This window comes from Macaca mulatta, chromosome 8, assembly GCF_049350105.2.
Source record: "Macaca mulatta isolate MMU2019108-1 chromosome 8, T2T-MMU8v2.0, whole genome shotgun sequence".
Lineage (NCBI taxonomy): Eukaryota > Metazoa > Chordata > Mammalia > Primates > Cercopithecidae > Macaca > Macaca mulatta.
The window spans coordinates 14,666,022-14,686,366 of record NC_133413.1 but is presented as its reverse complement, the minus strand read 5'-3'; the positions used below and the strand labels follow the sequence as shown (position 1 = coordinate 14,686,366).

The following is a 20,345-nucleotide window of genomic DNA, read 5'->3' as shown; positions in this document are numbered from 1 at the left end:
TCTTTGATGCGTTGATGGGTTGATGTTCCTTGCTGGTTAAGCAACAAGAAAATAAATTGTCTCATTTGTCTCCAATTTTAAAGTTGGAAAATGAGGGATATGTTCCAAATAAATTTAAAGAACAGATTATTTTTTCAGCTATCTAAAACATCAAGACCGAGAATGAAAAATGAAATAGAACGATTTTCCAGTGCATTTATTTAAAAATATTTCACTCTTATAAAATAAAAACTAGTTAGAAGGTTTCTCATTTCACTTTATGAACTTTTGGCTCATAGTGAATATATTCAATTAAAGTTACTACCAGCCTACAGCTCTGGGTTCTTTTATTCCTCATGTGAACTATTAAATGTGATCTTTATTGTATTTTCATTAATAAGTAATATTTATCATGAGACCAACCTCAGATTTGGGGTAATTCTACATTAGCAAAATTTTTATCAGTGTCATAACGAAGACTCTCAAATTGCAAATTAGTATAGCAAACAATATTACTTTAAAATATATGGGAACTTATCAAGTATCAGAATGTTTAAGTTTTATTTAACTAAAAGCATGTACCTCAATATTTTATTAATTAACTTCCTGAGGCACTGAAGATAATCTACTATGGTGAACATGCTTTTTTTTAAAAAAAATAGATTTAAATTATTGTTTTAGCCTAAAAATGTATAAACTAAAACATTTATTATAATTACAGTATTTAAGATTCTAAAACTAAGAATGTTAATGTCCAACCATATAGTTTTTGGTTTTTTTTTCATTTGCTTTTTGATGGAGGCAGTTTTGTCATGTTCTCACCATATAAAACCTACAGGCACCAGGATATTTACTGAAGCAGTGAAAAAACTGGATACATTATAAATGACCATCAACAGAAGACTAGTTAAATCATTAGGGTATTGCCATATAACAGAATTCTATGCATACTTTAAAAGAAATTGAGTACATTTATACACTGATATGGAGACATTCACTTAAAAAAAAAAAAGCAAGTTGTAGAAAGTTTGCATAGAAATTAGTGAAGAAAAAGGGTGTGTTTATATACATACATATACATTACAGAGTGAGAATGCATAGGATATGCTAGTAATTGCATGGAAAATGATTTGAATGATACTACCTCATATATGAAAGAGTTTCCCTTTTGAGTTCATTCAATTTCATATTATTTGAATTTTAAAAACATAAGTTTTTTAAATTTATAAAAAACAGTGATTGATATAATAGGATTCCCTTATCTACCTATCAAAATGCTAATAGTGCTTATTTCTAAGTGAAAAACTGAGTCGTTTTTCTACTTTTTCTTCCCTGATCATTTATATAATCTATTTTTTACATTAAATATGAGTGTGCAATAAAGTATGAATTTTAAAAATTTTAAGGCAGAGAATAGAGTATTCCAGGAGAGCGAAAATATGTGGAGGCAACATGCTAAGAAGAAAATATACCTTAAAGTGTGTCATGGTCAAAATAGTTATAAAGTTTTATTAAGTCATAAACCTAAATTCTTCTAACCAACTAATTCTCTAAGGCAAAAATGGCAGCAGCTTTTTAATTGATGAAGTCATGGTTGGCTGCATATGCCTTTAAAAAAAAAAAAAAAAAAAGACAGGGTCTCAGTCTGTCACCCAGGCTACAGTACAGTGGCAAGATCACTGCTTACTTCAGCCTTGACCTCCCCAGGCTCCAGTAATCTTTCCATCTTAGCCCGCAGCCTACCCCCAGGAGCTGGGACTACAGGCCCAAGCCACTGTCCCCGGCTAATTTTTTTTTATTATTATTATTCTTGGTAGAGGGGTGTTTCACCACGTTGCCCAGGCTTCCATTTCTTAAGCATAAAGAAACTACAACATTCATTTTTAAAAACTGATATTTGAATGGCATTAGTACAACTTCTAAGAGTTATCTCAATATTTCATGGAAATTAAAACCATTGCTTCATTAACTAAGAATAATTCGTAATTTGCTAAACAAAGATGCTTTAATTAAAGCTTATTTGAGATACCATTGACATTATTCAAACATATTGAGTCATTTCTTTGGGTTATATAAACTCAGAATTATAGAGTTTTATTCAAAGTCTTTGCAGATGAACCCAAAAGAATGATTTGTGTCTATCAAGAAAAGCATGTAAACTTGTCAACCACTGTTAGCAATGACTAGCTGGTAGCTGCTGGGCCATTTCAGAACACTTCTTATGGACTTTGGAAAACCTGGCACTGTTGCCAGTTTTTGAAGGCTCTGTACTTTGTCTAAAGAACCAACCTGTGCCCCACAAAGCATGCCTAAACTTCAAGCACAGTTCCACACTCAAAGGAACCAAGACTATATTTAGTAAGCCTGGAAGTTTACTAAATTTGAAGTTCATACTGTCCAATTAATATGAAACTATAAAAAATAGGCAATACATAATATCACATAGCAATAGACACAACACAATCATTCTTTTTTGGGATGGAATAAATCCCAGGGATCTGTTCCTGCAGGAACAGGCTCTGCACGCACCAGCATTTATTCATAACACACACACAGTAGGCAGCCCTGCCACTTCCTTTTCTTTTTTAAAATAACGTTTACCAACAATAAATGTAAATGGTATAAAATTTTAAAGGTATCATATGGTATGGAATAAGTCTTTCCCCAACCCCTGTCCTTCAGTCCCTCAGGTTTCCTTCACATCATTTTCATTTTGTTTTATACTTTTAAATCTTAGATACATTTGAAAAAGACTTCGGTGCAAAGAGTAGGCCAGGGGTCAACTTCATTAGTGTCTGGATGGCAATCAAGGCTCAAGCTCAGATACTGAATAATCGTTTGTCTTTTCTTCCGTTGATATGCAAAGCTACAGTCAATTAAACCTAAATTCCTTTCTTTTTAGTCCATTTCTAGACTGACTAGTTCCATCGATTTGAAAATGCAGATTATACTTAAGCTCATACAGAGGCTTTAGAGCCTGAATCCCCTGGGTTTGAGTCTCAGTTCTACAGTTTACCACCTGTATGACCTTGTTCAAATTCTGCCTAAATTCCTCATCTATAAAATGGTGATATTAATAATCATAAGATTGTTGTGGGGACTAATTAATAGTTGATAACACTGCAAAAGTGCATACATAGCACTGAATGTGTACTATCATTAAGCTTAAAATTCACTGTTGGTGTTTTTACTGGTATTTCATTAAATTGACAGAGTGAGGAAGACTGGCATCTGTAAATGCTGAGTCTTCCCATGTAAACATCATATGTTTCATGTTTTCGGGTCCACTTTCTTCAAACATCGGCCCACAGATCTTTACCCACGTTTTATAAGGATTCACATTCTCCTCTTGTAATTCATCTTCCCCAGATATTTCATCATCATATGGTTCCAATTCCTGTAATTCCTAGTTATTACCTCCCAACTACCCTGTTCCATCTGTAGACATCTCTTATCCAAGACACTTGACTGAGGGCCTTGACTACAACCTGTCCCTAATAGAATGTAGCAAGTTGTATTTCTTTAAAACATCTGAGCTTCACTATTACTTATGAAGGCTCATGCATTTTTAAGGCCAGTATTTTCTCCAGGGAAAAAAGCTCTCTGTTGAAATATTTTTCTGGATGTGAAGTCTGAGTTTGTAGAAAGCATCCTGAGAAATCAGACCCCTCAATAAGATTTTATGCTTGAAGCCTTTATCTGAGTTTTTGTTTCATGCACATTAAACTGTTACTGAAAAGCATGGGTCTTTTAAAGTTCAGGGGGAAAGTGTTTATAAAGATCTAAGACTGAGTTAAAGACAAAACCATAGCCAGAGGCCTGGTTTCCTGCAAAGGAAGAAGTCCCCTCTAATCTGTCATGCTTCTGTCTAAGAGGATATTAAAGCCATCGCAGGCTCCTGTGTTTACTGCCAGTCATGTGTCTCACAATCCCTGTCTGTACCAGGGAGTCACATGATAAGGGTTACACACCATGGCTCATCCATAGCTCCTTGTTAAGGGCAATACAGTGAGTAATTAGAGTATTGGCGACAAAGAAAAAAAGAGAGACAATGAAACCCTTATTATTAGTTACCATCTCCCAATCACTAATGTAATTTGAAGAAAAAAACTACACCTTGAAAGGAATAATTAAGCCAGCTGGGCAAGCCATTGCAATACTTAATTTTAAAAGAAAACACTCATTAAACTTTTTTCTAATTAAAAAAAGGGCATTAAAAATAGATGTAATGTGAGAAGCCACAGGGCCTCCCCAGACCCAACCCACAGTGCTGTCTTTCTTCTCCATTTCTTTTAAGCTGCCTAAGAGGGCTGAAGGACCATATATTCACCCGCACATACACACATATACGCATCCCCAACCACAAAAGACATTCAAGTGGTGTTGGTTTTATGGGCAATACAACACCCTTCAGAGACAAATGGCTGATTTAATACTGGCCCAGAGCTGACAGATCTTGAGAAACGCCTATTATATCCTTGGGAAGATTTCTTTAAACAAAGTATGTGGTTACCAGCAGAATGAAGTCTCAGTTTTGGATTTTGAGAGTAATTCAGTGAGGCAAGTCTTCATCAACGCAGTACAAACAAGAGGCCTGATGCCCTCAGGGGCTGTTCATGGAGCTTTGTTCTCACAATCACCTGTTTTATTCCAGCCTTAGTCAGTGGGGACTGAAGTTTGCTTATAGCTCATTCTTTCTTATGTACAGATGTTCTTCCAACTGCTAGTAAGGCTGGCCAAGTACACAGGTTCTCTTTGCCTTTCTAAAGATATGGGAAAAGTCATCAACTATAAAAGAGAACGTGAAAAGTATTAATGTTGGTCATGCTTGGGCAGGAAGAGTGAAGGTGCAGATGGGTCTGGATAGAGCCAGGAAGAAGGACGGTGATCAAATTTTATAGACTGAGATGAGGAATAGACACAGAGAGGGCAAATACTATATTTTTATGACCTAACAATTAGCAGGGGATTGGCTCAATAAAGGGCTAGGGAGCAACAAAAGATGCTGAGTTAAATAGTTTGTCTGAGGAAAGACACAGACTGCTTCAGAGCAAGTTCTAGGGGGTAGGAAATGAGAAGAATATTGATGCCCAGAATACAATGAGGCGGCAGAGTTCCCCTTTTAAAATTTCAGAGAAATTGAAGAAAAAGAACAGAGCTCATATGTAAACAAGGAGCTAGGAAAAAGAGCTTGATTTGGGGTTGGGGGGTCGGATTTGAACTAGGAAGTACAAATGGAGAAGTTTTGAAAATTTATTTGAGTTAAGCTCTGTCAAGATAATAGAATTGAGATTCTGCCTTCTGTATTTTGATTCTGCTGAGAGATTTCCAATCAGTATCATAAAAATATCATTGGCCAGGCACAGTGGCTCACACCTGTAATCCCAGCACTTTGGGAGGCCGAGGCAGGCAGATCACGACATCAGGAGATCGAGACCATCCTGGCTAACACGGTGAAACCCCGTCTCTACTAAAAATACAAATTAGCTAGGCATGGTGGTGGGCGCCTGTAGTCCCAGCTACTTGGGAGGCTGAGGCAGGAGAATGGCATGAACCCAGGAGGCAGAGCTTGCAGTGAGCCAAGATCACACCACTGCACTCCAGCCTGGGTGACAGAGCAAGACTCTATCTCAAAAAAAAAAAAAAAAAAAATTGTCACCCCATTACTGGCCAGCTAGGTGTTTGCTGTCAAGGAAATGCATAGAAGAATGAGAAGGGAGAGCATAGAGTCCAAGAACTCTAGGTTAGCCTTTTAGAAAGAAAAAAAACAACAAAAACAACCCTCTTAAGCCTGCAGATATTACCAACGAGAAAATGCCAGCATGCCTGCGTCCCATTTGTATAAAAGACACACACAGATACACAGGATTTAGTTGGTCAAGTTCTCCTTACAGGCCCTGCATGGCTGTTAGTGGCCAAGAAAGCAAAATTGTATGTGCTCCATGGAATACTATGCAGCCATAAAAACGAACAAAATCCTGTCTCTTGTGGGAACGTGGATGGAGCTGGAGGCTATTATCCTCAGCAAACTAACAGGAACAGAAAATCAAATACTGCATGTTCTCACTTGTAAGTGGGAGCTAAATGATGAGAACTTATGGACACAAAGAAGGGAACAAGAGACAATGAGGTCTACTTGAGGGTGGAGGGTGGGAGGAGGGAGAGGAGCAGAAAAGTTCTCTATTGGGTACTGGACTTAATTCCTGGGTGATGAAATAATCTGTACAACAAACCCCTGTGAATATGAGTTTATGTATGTAACAAGTTTACCTATGTCACCTGTACATGTACCCCAGACCTAAAATTTAAAAAGAAAAAAAAAATCAAACGTCTTATCACACACATATAACACACAGCACAACACAAAACAGTGTATCATTTCTATAGAGAAGGAGAATACAACAATGGTTTGTTGTCAAATCTCAGGTTAGTAATAAATGCCTTTTTTTTTTTTTTTTTTTGAGATGGAGTCTAGCTCTGTTGCCCAGGCTGGAGTGCAGTGGCGCAATCTCCACTCACTACAACCTCTGCCTTCCAGGTTCAAGCGATTCTCCTACCTCAGCCTCTCAAGTAGCTGGAACTACAGGCGCCCGCCACCACGCCCAGCTAATTTTTGTCTTTTCAGTAGAGACGGGGTTTCACCATGTTGGCCAGGATGGTCTCAATTTCTTAACCTCATGGTCCGCCTGCCTTGGCCTCCCAAAGTGCTGGGATTACAAGCGTGAGCCACCACGCCCACCCAATAAATGCTTCTATGTGGCTAGCCGAAAAAACAAACAAAAATAAAAACAAAAGAAAAAAGTGTGTTGTACCTTGAGATCCCACACTCTCAAGCACAGAGCATGCTGGTCCTGGTTGGAGTAGAACTGTTTCATTATACACTTAAATTCCAGATAAGAGTGCCTGCCTGCTCCAGAACTGTGAAATATGCAGATTCACATTGTCAGTATCAGTCACAGATCTGAAAATCAGTATGAAAGAACTTCCTTTTCCAATTTTCAGATTTGAAACGAGTGAGAGAAGGAACACAAGCTACTGGGATAGAAGAATGTGGTCCCAATGCTGTTAGTACAGAGAAATACTCAATTCACTTGAAAAGGGGAAAAAGAAATCCACACACACTAATTTACGGAAGTTCACTGGTGCTTCATTCATCATTCTTCAGTTTTCTAGTGGAGATTTATTTAGGTCAGAGTTTTGGGTGAGATCCCTCACTCCCCCAGGAGACTGGCAGTATTATTTAGAAACTAGATTCTAAGGAAGAATCCAAATGATACAACTGATAGATTCAGTCTGTAATAGCCTAGCAAGGAAAAAGAATATTTTTTTGTTACTGATGAATGGTTCCTAGATACAGTTAGACAAACCAGGGCAAATGAAGAAAAATATATATAAATTGTGAGCTGACTGATTTCATTTTCAACACGGTTTAGAGAAGCTTTTGTCTTCTACTTGCCTAAATTTAGATTGATCATCCCAGAGAGATTTAAAATTTATATTACATTAATCAGCATTCCTTCATTCTTCCTAAATGCCATGCAGATGTCAAAGCATTATTTAGAAACAAAGCTATATTCGGGTCCAGTCAAGTCAACACTAACCAGAAATGTCCTTTGGTTTCTAGATTAAATTTCCTGGTTTGCTTTTCCCTGTGACTTTCTGTGCTGAAGAATATTATAAACCTTCCCATAACTCTATCTTGGACTTTATTCTCTCAACTTTAAGCATTCTAATAGCAGAAGCAATAGTAATGGTGTCAACTTTTTAAAAACACAGAACTGAAATAAATATGGAAGCCCCCGTCTTAGATGCCATATAATAAGAATAAAGTTGATATTAACACTGGAAAGTAGATATTCCTTTACAGATCAAATTACTATGACTACTGTTATTATTATTAATAATACTAATATTATTTGGCTTTGATAATACAAAGAAGACAATAAGGCCAATTTGGTGATTATTTCTAATAACTTACAAATTTAGATATTAAAAAGTTACTACTTTCAGTATCACTAGTTCGCTAGTTATAGAACTTTGCAATAATACTACAATAGGGGGTAACTAGTATTGATTAAAACAACAAAGTCCTTTTAAAACATAAGTAAAACAGCAGTGTGATATAACTACAACTATTACATATTATGGTGTATTTTTCTTTTCTTTTTTTTTTTTTTGAGACAGAGTCTCACTCTGTTGCCCAGGCTGGACTTCAATGGCACAATCTAGTCTCACTTCAACCTCCACCCCCGGGTTCAAGTGATTCTCCTGCCTCAGCCTCCCGAGTAGCTGGGACTACAGGGGCACACCACCATGTCTGGCTAAGTTTTTTGGGTTTTTGGTAGAGACGATGTTTCACTATGTTGGCCAGGCTGGTCTCGATCTACCTTGTGACCCACCCGCCTCAGCCTCCCAAAGTGCTGGGATTACAGGTATGAGCCACAGCGCCCGGCCCTACAGTGTATTTTAAGAGACTATGACATATACATTATGAGGCACAACAATACAACAGCCATTAACCCATCATGCAATGAAGAACTAGAATATTCTTTCCTGTTAAAGTTACGCTAGTGCTCTTCCCTAACCAGTTTCCTTGGCTTGCCCCAGAAGAAATCATAATCCTGAACATTGATCTTATATTCCCTTCATATGTTCTTAAATTCAAAATTATGTAAGCTCTTTATTTTTAATTTTTATATTTCATTCAACATTGTTTCAAAGATTTATCCATGTTGTCGCATGTAGCTATGGCTCATTTATTTTCACTGCTGTGTAATATTCCACTGTGAAAATATACAATTTTTAAAGATCCATTCTCCAGGTCATGGACATGTGTATTATTTCCAGTTTTTCCTAATGCTGCTGCAGATATTCTTAGTTGTTTGGAGTTTCTCTAAAGTAAGAGTTTCTCTAGTACATCCCTTAGAGTAGAATTGCTAGATCGTACCATAGTCAGTGTTTAGCTTTAATGTGAATGTAAAATTGTTTTCTTAAGAAGTTGTAATAATACACCTTTCTATCAGAAATATACATGAGTTCTCATCATTGAGAACTTAGCATTTTAAAGTATAAACTTAGTATACGTTTATTCACTGTATGTTTTCTATGCCCGGTCATATATTTTGTCCAATTTTATTTATGTTCTTTTACTTTTAAATCTTTGTTTTGCTTTGAGTTTACTCTTTTGTGCTCTTTCTGAACTGGGTGCTTAGTTTTTAGCCTTCTTCTTTGCTAATATAAGCAATTAAGCTTATGCATTTCATCAGATATTGGCTCTGCTCTCTCTCATAAGTTTAAATAGGTACTACTTTCACCATCATTCAGAATTTTAAAATTTTCAATATGATTTCTCCCCAATTCATGAGATATTTAGCACTTTTCAAATTATAAATGAAAGTATTTATAACTTATAAATACTTTTGTTTTTGATTTCTAATTTATTGTATTTGGGTCAAAGAATGTGGCTGTTCTAATTATCTGTTGCTGCATAATCTTCAAGGCAATGACTTAAAACAATAGCAATCAGTTATTTTGCTCATGGATATGAGTTTTTACTGGACACAGCTAGGCAGTTCTTCCTTAGAGGTCTGTATTAGTCAAGGTTCTCCAGAAAAACAGAATCAGTAGGATAGATAAATAAATAGATGAGAGAGAATTTATTTTTATTTATTTATTTTTAATTATTTTTTTGAGACAGAGTCTTGCTCTGTTGCCCAGGCTGTAGTGCAGTGGTGTGATCTCGGCTCACTGTAAGCTCTGCCTCCCAGGTTCACACCATTCTCCTGCCTTAGCCTCCCGAGTAGCTGGGACTACAGGCACCTGCCACCACACCCAGCTAATTTTATTTTTAGTAGAGAGGGTGTTTCACCATGTTAGCCAGGATGGTCTCGATCTCCTGACCTCGTGATCCGCCCGCCTTGGCCTCCCAAACTGCTGGGATAACAGCCATGAGCCACTGTGCCCGGCCCGAGAGAGAATTTATTATGGGAATTGTCTCACATGATTACGGAGGCTCAGAAGTCCCATAATACACCATCTGCAAGCTGGAGAACCAAGGAAGCTGATAGCATGGCTCAGTTCAAGTCCAAAGCCTCGGAATCAGGGAATCTGACAGTGGTAACTGTCAGTCTGAGGTTGAAGGCCTAAGATGCTGCAAGGGCACTGGTGCAAGTCTGAAAGCCAGAGGACCTGGAGTTCCGATGTCCAAGGGCATGACAAGATGGTGTCCCAGCCCCAGAAGAGAGCAAATTTGCTTTCCTCTGCCTTTTGTTCTGTCTGGGCACTCAACTAATTGGACAGTGCCTGTCCAAATTGGGTGAGAGATCTTTCTTACTCAGTCCACTGATTCAACTGTAAGTCTCCTCCAGAACTACCCTCATCGATACACTCAGAAATGATACTTTGCCAGATATCTGTTCAGCCCTTTACCCAGTCAAGTTGCCACCTAAAACTAACCATCACAGGGTCTCTCTGGTGGCTGCAGTCAGATGTTAGCTGGGGTCAGGGTCTCTCGAAGGCTTCTCCATTCACATGTGCCTGGCCATGGAAAACTCAAACAGCTCTGGGCTGGAACACCTTAGCATGTCTACGTCTCTCTCGCTCTCGGCTTTTCATTCGGTCTTTCAACATCAGGGCCTCAGGGCAACCAAACTTCTTACATGGTAGCCGAAGACTCCAGAATGATGATCCCAAGAAAAAGTCACTGAGGCTGGGTGTGGTGGCTCAGGCCTGTAATCCCAGCACTTTGAGAGGCTAAAGTGAGGGGACAGCAACTTAGGAAAAAAAAAAAAAAAAAAATCAGCCAGGATGATGGTGCACACCTGTAATTCTAGCTACTTGGGAGGCTGAGGTGGAAGGATCACTGGAGCCCAGCAGTACAAGGCTGCAGTGAACCACGACCACACCTTTGCGCTTCACCTTAGGCAACAGAGCGAGAACCTGTCTCAAAAAGAAAAACTCACTGAAGTTATATGACCTTTTCTAACCTATCTAGGAAGTAACACAAAATCACGTAAGCCATATTTTGTTTACTAAAGGTCAAAAAGGACAGCCTGGGTTCAGGGGAAGGGGACATTGACTCCACCTTTTGATGAAAGGGTTGCCAGAGATTTTCTGCGCGTGGTTTCAAACCACAACAGTGGTCAATATGATACCACCTATTTGAAATTTGCTGAGATTTGATTGATGGTTTAGTATATGGTCAGTGCTTTTGTTTTCTGTTTTTAATATCAGTAACTTTGAAAATGTGTATGTTCTAACTGATATCTATACATGATCATTAAAAATGTTTTTATTGGACTTTGTCTGCACCCACCAGTATGATATTGGTTAGTTTCTCCCTCTAATTCTGTCTTTTTTGAGATGGAGTTTCACTCTTGTTGCCCAGGCTGGAGTGCAATGGCACAATCCTGGCTCACGCAACCTCCAGTGTTCAAGCGATTCCCCTGCCTCAGCCTCCAGAGTAGCTGGGATTACAGGAATGTGCCACCATGCCCACCTAATTTTGTATTCTTAGTAGAGACAGACTTTCTCCATGTTGGTCAGGCTGGTCTCAAACTCCCAACCTCAGGTGACCCACGTGCCTCGGCCTCCCAAAGTGCTGTGATTACAGGCGTTAGCCACCTTGCCCGGCCTGCCAGTTTTCCTCTGTATATTTTGAGGTTTTGTTAGGGGCACATGGGTTCAGAATAGCTTTCCTTCCCTATTTTAGTTAAATAAACTTTTTAGTGTTGTATACTAACCCTCTTTACCACTTAAAGTCTTTTTTGAATTAAAAACTTTTATTTCTTATAAATTTGTAGTTATCCTAATTTTCCTTTTATTTTTAACCTTCTTATATCATAATGTTATGATGTAGCCCAAGTAAACACTATATAGCTAGATTTTTATTTTCATTATTAGAGATTCAGATATCTGGAGAACTCGGTTATGAAATTTAGCAGACTTTTCTAATCCTTTGTGTTGTTTTTGACTTAATATATTTATTTTGTTAACCCTCTAAAAGATGAAAACAACCAGTAGAGAAATAGCTATTTGTTCAGCAACAGAAAATCTGTATAACAGAGATCAGATCTAATCCTTTCTCTACTGATAAATCCTCAAATATTAGTCTTTCACAGCTCGTAAGTTGTATTAGTCTGTTCTTCACACTGCTATAAAGAAATACCCAAGACTGGGTAATTTATAAAGGAAAGAGGTTTAATTGACTTACAGTTCTCCGCAGCTAAGGAACGCTCAGGAAACTTACAATCGTGGCGGAAGGTGAAGCAGAAGCAAGTAACTTCTTCACAAGGTGGCAGGAGGAAGTGTGTGTGTATGTATGAGTGTAGGAAAAGCTACCATTTATAAAACCATCAGATCTCGTGAGAATTCACTCATTATCACGAGAAAGCACGGAGAAACCACCCCCCCTGTAATCCAATCATTTCCCAGTAGATGCCTCCCTAAATACATGGGGATTATAATTCAAGATAAGATTTGGGTGGGGACACAAAATCTAACCATATCATAAGACTTGTTGCTGGGTCTATTTTTAAAAATGTGTAATTCGTTGCCTTGCAGTTCCTCAAAGTGCAGCTTAATTCAACTGAATCAATAAGAGATAATTGAGTTAGTTACACATGAAAAGCCTATCTTGGAAGATAGAGGGCAGCTCCATTCTCCTGCTGACTATTCAAGTAAGTTAATGATCTGGAGCTGTGTACGGGTTTCCAGAAATAGCTCTATAATGGCCATCATGCTGTAGTTAGCAGCAAAGAAAGGGAACTGTGTTTTATTTTCCAGGCAATTGCCCAAACCCACCCCGTAGCATCTTTATTTTAGGACCAATCCACCAGAAAGAAAGAGCAACATACGTTTCAAATGAGCACAAAACATCTCCTTAGTGGAAACAAACTCATGAGTGAGTCCGTTCTTTTTTACTGACAAGGTGAAAGGTTGAAAATAGCCATCTTAGCATTGTACATAGCTCTTGAAAAACTCACAGATGTTCCAGGATTGATTTATTACTATTAATGGATATATATCTGCACACACACATATATTGCACTTATGGAAAATTCAAAAGTCAAAACATTTCTGAAAAACTCAGTGCCCCTAGATCTCTACTACCTTTTTAGTAGCAGGCTTTTTTTTTTTTTTTTTTTTTTTTTTTTTTTTTTTGAGACAGGCTCTTGCACTGTCATCCAGGCTGGAGTGCAATGGCACAATCTCGGCTAATCGCAACCTCTCCCTCCCAGGTTCAAGCGATTCTCCTGCCTCAGCCTCCTGAGTAGCTGGGATTACAGGAATGCACCACCACGCACAGCTAATTTTGTATTTTTAGTAGAGATGGGGTTTCTCCATGTTGGTCAGGCTGGTCTTGAACTCCCGACCTCAGGTGATCCACCCACCTCGGCCTCCCAAAGTGCTGGGATTATAGGCGTGAGCCACTGCACCCAGCCGCAGCAGGCTTTTATAAAGGCCTCACTCTAAGCAAGGCGTCTATATGTGATACTAGGAGAGAGAAAAATAAGACAGCTAGAATATTTTTTGAGTACATAATAAAATCTGTAACTAAAAATAAAGCCAAAAACCCTATCTAGTAAATGACCTGTTTTGTAAATTATATTTGTATCTCAGCATTTCTGGGGTCAAACCCTATAGGGAAAACTAAGTAAACTCCTAGTTAATAATTGAAAAGAACAAACAAGCTTTAGATTTTGTTTGAAGCTTGTTAATTTTTATCATAAATTAATAAGCTTAAAAGGCACATGACATACCAGCAAAAATATTCTCATAAGAAATGACAAATGGTTAATATCCCTAATGTACGTAATACTTACAGATCAATAAGCAAGGACAAAAATGCTTCATTGAAAAAAAATAAAAAGTTGGCCAGGCACGTGGCTCAACCTGTAATCCCAGCACTTTGGAAGGCAGAGGCAGGCAAATCGCTTGAGCCCAGGAGTTCAAGAACAGCCTGAGCAACATGACGAGACTCCATCTCTACAACTAATACAAATGCTAGCCAGGCATGATGACTCCCATCTGTAGTCCTAGTTACTCCAAAGGCTGAGGTGGGAGGAGCACTTGAGTCCAGGAGTTTGAGGCTGCAGTGAGCTATGGTCACACCGCTGCACTCCAGCCTGGGCAACAGAGCAAGATCGTGTCTTGAAAAATATACAGATAGTTAATAGATATAGATATAAACTTGTTTTTTTAAAAAAGAAAATATTTAACCAGTATAAGCCAGACACAAAGAGGCAACTGTTATATGATTCTGCCTATGAGACATACCTAAAATAGTCAAATTCCTAGGGACAGCAAGTGACATAATGGTTACCAGGGGCTGGGGAAGGGGAGAATGCGGAGTTTATCATTGAGCTTCAATTGGGAATGATGAAAAAGTTCTGGAGATGGATAACCGTGATTGTCACACAATAACGTGAATGCACTGTACTTACTGCTACTAGACTGTACATTTAAAGATGGTTAAAATGTATTATATTATGTACATTTTACCATGCCATTTAAATTAGTTAATTCGAAGGGAAAGTAGCCTAGTTGCTTTTGTGAAATAAAAAGTGATCACAATGTTTTACTTTCCACTTGTTTGATTTTTGTGTAGTCAGGGGACACAGGAAAAGAATCAGAGCAGTCCCTGGTAAAGACCAAATGGATGTTGGGGCTGAGACCCAGCACTTTTGAGTTCATTTTCTGGCAGGGAGGCCTTGAACTGATGGACCACCTGAGACTTTAAATGGAATAGCCTTTAAAAGGAAATCCTACTGTCAATATAGTAAGTATCTCAGGAAAGCATGCTGGTTGATTTATCAAATCAGGACTAAGAATTCAGTACGTTCAAGCCCGCCATGGAGCTCCTTACAGAGCCCTATTAACAGAGTTGTGTCCTCCAAGTGCCCTCTTCATGTTCATTTTAGTTTTGCCCAATACCCTGCCTTTTTTAGGGTTTAGTAAATACTTGTTGAATGATAAAAGTACTATACTGGGCTGGTTCATAGTTGGGGTTTAAAAGGTTATCCGAAAATTAGATTTAGATCACATTTTCACAGGCACAACAGACTCTCAGACTCTCATTTTTTCTTTTTTTTGAGACAGGGTCTCACTCTGTGGCCCAGGCTGGAGTGCAGTGGCACAGTCTCGGCTCACGCCAGCCTCAACTACCCGGCTCAAGCAATCCTCCTGCCTCAGCCTCCCAAGTAGCTGGGAACACAGGCACAGCAGCATGCCCAGCTAATTTTTTTTTTTTTTTCATGTTTTGCAGAGATGGGGGTCTCCCTATGTTGCCCAGGCTGGTCTCAAACTTGTGGGCTTGTGATTTTCCTGCCTTGGCCTCTCAAAGTGCTGGGATTACAGGCATGAACTACTGTGCCCAGCTTCTCTCTCTTAAAAATATCACTGGGAGACTAAATTAACCTTCCCCATATTTTAAACTTGCATTATTCAAAAGTTGTAGTCAAAAGAAGGTCTGAGTGAACAAGAGACATACTCCAGTTAAAATTAAAAGGGGTGAATTAATTTGCTGCCTAAGTGCTTTATTATTCTCCTCTTTCTTCATCCTACTACACTCCAGCATTTGGGTTTTGACAAATTCTGAAAAGGCTAAATACCAGGTAGGGTAGAGAGTGGGGGTTGGGGGAGAACCCAGACTGGGGTCACTAAAGCTTAAAAATAAATGAATGTTTTAAGGACAATCATTCGATTTCTAACTTAATTTCTTTCCTTAATTGAATACCATTTAAAATTATTTTCAAAACTTTCTATTCTTTGTCATATGTTCTTTGAATATTATAAACAAAAATTATCTCCCCAGTAATTTTGCAATGCTGCACTGAACACAAATTATAACATTTTCCAAGTGCAGAGGAGTCTACTATTTCCTCAAGGAGAGAAATCAATTTCCAAAGAGATTGCCTGGCTCATACCACTAGAGCAGAGTGATGTCCAAGCTGAGGAAAGAGCATGACAGGAAGTGAACAGCACAGGTCTTGGTGCCAAATCATTTTTTAAAAATCTGCCACTGAGAACAAGTAAGTAACAACACCTCATATAACTTGTGATGGGTTTTCATTTTAACTGAAACAGTTTCAGAGGACCCTAAGCTGTTGGCACTGAAACAGGCTACATTGAACAGGTAATTCCTGCCTCTTAGTTTAGCATTTCAAACCAAAATCTCACTTAATGCAGATCAGCTGAAAAATCCCTTCTACCATCATCTGCCTATGACAGAGACAGATGAAACCTTGGGTGATGACTTGAAGGTTAAATGAAGAGGAAGGACACTGTGGGGCCTGGGGCCCCTCAGAGGTAAAGCACCACTGTTTGTTGACACTCTGCATGATTTTTTCACTCTTTCCTTCCCCTGCTTGTAAAAGTTCCTCAGATTCACAAAGGGTAATTCCAAGGTCTCATTTTGTTTTAATCTTCTCCTGGATGATGATTTAAATAGGAATTTCATGTTTTAGTTCTAATAATAGTGGCCAACATTAATAAGTGGTTAATATGTATTAAGCACTTACGTATATTATTTTATTCAAGCCTCATAAACCCCCATGAGGTATGCACCATAACAACCTTCTTTTTTAAAGGTGAAACTGAAGTTTTGAGAGGCTAAATAACATATTCAACTTCACAGCCATCAAAAAAAAAAAAAAAAAAGAAATAGACCAGGTGCGGTGGCTCACGCCTGTAATCCCAGCACTTTGGGAGGCCAAGACTGGTGGACTGCTTGAGCCCAAGAGTTCAAGACCAGCCTGGGCAACATGGCAAAACTCTGTCTCTACAGAAAAATACAAAAATTAGCCAGACGTGGTGGCACACACCTGTAGTCCCAGCTACTTGGGAGGCTAAGGTGGGAGGATCGCTTGAGCCTGGGATCCTCTTGTCCTGAGTGGGATGCACAGACTTTCGGCTGCAGTGATCTGAGATTTCTCCACTGCACTCCAGCCTGGGCAACAAAGTGAGACTATCTCAAAAACAAGAATGAAATCATGTCCTTTGCAGCAACATGGATGCAGCTGGAGGCCATTATGCTAACTATATTAACACAGGAACAGGAAACCAAATACTACATGTTCTCACTTATAAGTGGGAGCTAAACACCGAGTACTCATGGACATAAAGATGGCAACAATAGACACCAGGAACTACTAGAGTGGGGAAAGAGGGAGGAAGGGGAGAAAGAGCTGAAAAACTATTAGCTACTATGCTTAGTACCTGGATGACTAGACCAATCATACCCCAAACCTCAGCATCATGCAATGTATCTGCTCATGTACCCCCTGAATCTAAAATAAAAGTTTAAATTATAACATAAACCAATAATATATTAATCATAAAGCTAGTAAGTGGCCTGCTCTAAAAGTCCTGCTTTCAACCACTATTCTCTTAAGCGTAGCAGCTTTCAAAATGTAGCATGTCCATTTCTAATAAGAGTGGAATTAAAGCTATAAAAATCGGGGCTTGGCCCTTGTCATAGGATGTGTAAATAGACCAAAGATTGGAAGAGGATGAGATTCGGGGAAGGTCAAATGCAAACCAACGCATCACCAAGAGAAAGGATTTTGGAGCTATTATTAGTAGTATTATACAATGAGCAAACTATCTCCTGAGAGATGTAATGAAATTAGAAAAGATCCAGGGACAGCGGCATCAATAATCAAGGAGAGAGAAATGGGGCTTGAAGAAGAAGAAAAGTCTAGCCTGTTTTATTCTGGAAAGACGAATGCTAAGTGAAATTAAAAAGACTCCTGGCAACATAATTAAATTAGAATACAACTTCAACCAGCAAATAAAAAAACATTAAGAACTCATTCTGAGAATTGGTGTATTTGGAGGGGAGATATTTAGAATATCTGTATTTTTAAGGTTTGAGTTTTTAATAAATAAGATAAATTAGTATGTTTTGAAGGTGCACTATTATTTTTTAAGTTTGAATATTACACTGCAGCCTGAGCGATCTTTTCAAATTGCAAATCCAATCACGGGATGCTTTCTTCCATTAAAATGGCTTCTCGCGGTTTATCACTGCTAAGGTCTTTCCTTAACATAGTCACGCAGGGCACTGAAAGTTGTTGCTTTTACTTTCCTGGCCTCCCGTGGAATCACACTCCCCCTTGCCCGTGGTGGGCTCTTGGGCAACTCCTCCGGCTCCCATACTCCTGAAGGCAACTGCATCATCTGGGCCAGGTCAGATCTCCATTTCCTGGGCCCTCACAGCACGGCTTTTTCATACACCCCTGTTGCTTCCCCCCACCAGACTGTAGCCCTTGCACCATCAGCAGTTACATTGTAAGTAGGTAAAAGGCCTGGAAATATCTGTTGAACGGAGGAGTCCCATATCCTTTAGAGCTGAATTCTGGTTTAGGTAAATTAGGGAGCCAGTAGTGGAGTTAGCCTATTTATTTATTTTTGTAGAGATGGAGTCTTGCGACATTACCAAGGCTGGTCTCAAGCTCCTGGGATCAAATAGCCCTTCCACCTCGGTTCCCAAAGCGCTGGGATTACAGGTGTGAGCCACTGCATTCACCCAGCATTTTTATTTTGTTTTATCAACATTTATGAGGGAAAGGGTCGAAGAGTCTTGTGTATGTAAACTAAGATATGGCTATGAAACCAATACGTTTTACACTATAAGAGACTAATTTCTCCTATTTGTATTTGCCCCATTTAAAAACAAATTGTGCCCTTCCCCAGTTCCAATATTACCTCCCTGCTTTATGTATCTCCATCAAACATACTCTATATATCTCATTTATTTTGTTCGCTGTGCATCTTTCCTACGAGAAAGTAACCTGCGGGAGGGAAGGGATATTTGTCTCTTTTGCTCACTTCTGTATCTCCCAGCCTACATCTGTGTTTGGCACATAGTAAATGCTCTTTCTGTATTTGCTGAATGAATGAGTTGAGTTCAGTAGTCTTCCTTGCCCGGAGATAGCAGGCAAAAAGCATCAATTAACCCCGAAGTAAATTTTCATGGAATCCCTTTCTGAATTTTTTAAGACTCTAACTGCAACTGTATTTAGCTGTGATCTCTTAACATCAGGCTTCCTAATACATCAGGGGGTCCTCAAACTACAGGCCATCAGAATCATCGGAGAGCTTGTAAAAGTTGCAGATTCTCACCATCAAAGATTAGAATTCTGCAGACAGGCGCCAGCCAAGGACAGTTCCAGGAGTTGCATTCGGATTGTGGCCCAAGGGCCAGTTTGAGAAACACGGGCTGTGACCCCCAGCACGTGCGAGTAAAAGCTCAATTCCTCTAAGGCGGTATTTATCACCTACATTCGCTCAGTACCCACGCGGGTTTAGCAATAAATAACCAACGTCCAAGGGACAGGTACTCTTCACGCGTTTTTACAGATCTGGAAACACTGCCACTTTCCCTTCCTCTCCGCTTCCCCTCGGTTCTCGCAAATTTACGCGGTTGCCGCTAGGATAAAAGACAGGTAAAAAGTGCGCAAAGCTACCAAGAAAAAGAAGGAAAGCGCAAGGCACACTAGGGTCCAGCCCAGACACCTCCGCCAAGTAAATGCCTTGTGACCTTTGCCTTTGCACCCGGGGCCAATAGTTGGCGACTTTTAGGCGCTTCCCGCTGGCAACGTGGAGGCCCGTGGGGGAAAACATTCCAGCCTTGGGCGGAGGAGGCGAGGGTTGGGATAGGGGGGCGGGACCGAGGGGCGGGGCCTTGGAGGGGCGGGGCTAAATGGCGGCCTGAGGCTGCGGCCGCGGGGAAGAGACTCGGGGCGGGGCGGAGCCTGACAGTGGGGCGGGGCCAGAGAGCAGCCCGTCGCCAAGGCCCGCCACCCAGACTCCTGGGAGGAGGCGATGCCGCCGGGTCTGGCCCCGCCCCTCGGAGGGTGGGCACAGCGGGAGGGCGCGGCCGGCGGGGCGCGCTGGAGACAGTTCGCTCCAGCTGCCCGAGCGAGGGCGCTTCGCTCCTAGCCAGGACATGGCCGCACCTCTCCACAGCAGGATCCCCGGCTCACGGGCTTCTCGCCCAACTCCCTGAGCGCTCCCTCTTTTCGATCTTTAGAGAACACCTCGTTCTTTCTGGGTCCGTGGCGAGGGGCAGGTAGCGGCGAGCAAGGATGCGCTGAGGACCGCGAGGGCGCGGGTCCCGGGTGCCGCCGTGGGTCCCGACGCGGGAGCCGAGCCGCCTCGGCCTGCCTCGACTTCCCCACTGCGCTTCCGCCGCCGCCCGCCGCGCTTGATGTGCAGAGAGAAGCCGGACACCATGATCCTAACACGTAAGCTGGACTTGCGCCTTGCCGTCGGGCCGGCCGCGGGAGCCGGCTGCGGAGGGGACCTACCGCGAGAAAGTGTCACCCCGCCTTGTCAAGTCGGTGCTTGTTGTTCTGTGCTCT

The 20,345-nt window shown here is 40.3% G+C and overlaps 1 protein-coding gene across 4 annotated transcripts in view; it reads left to right on the top strand.

Moving 5' to 3' along the window:
• Positions 1-20,345, top strand: part of DLC1 (DLC1 Rho GTPase activating protein) — a 429,208-nt gene that overhangs the window by 357,312 nt on the left and 51,551 nt on the right. The window contains exon 1 of one of the 4 annotated variants that reach the window (XM_015144786.3): positions 19,883-20,228. The exons of the other annotated variants lie outside the window; for them this stretch is intronic. Within the exon in view, the coding sequence (XP_015000272.2) occupies positions 20,192-20,228 (37 nt within the window). The 5' untranslated portion in view covers positions 19,883-20,191. Of the gene's footprint in view, positions 1-19,882; positions 20,229-20,345 lie in introns of those variants that run through there. 4 annotated transcript variants of the gene reach the window in all.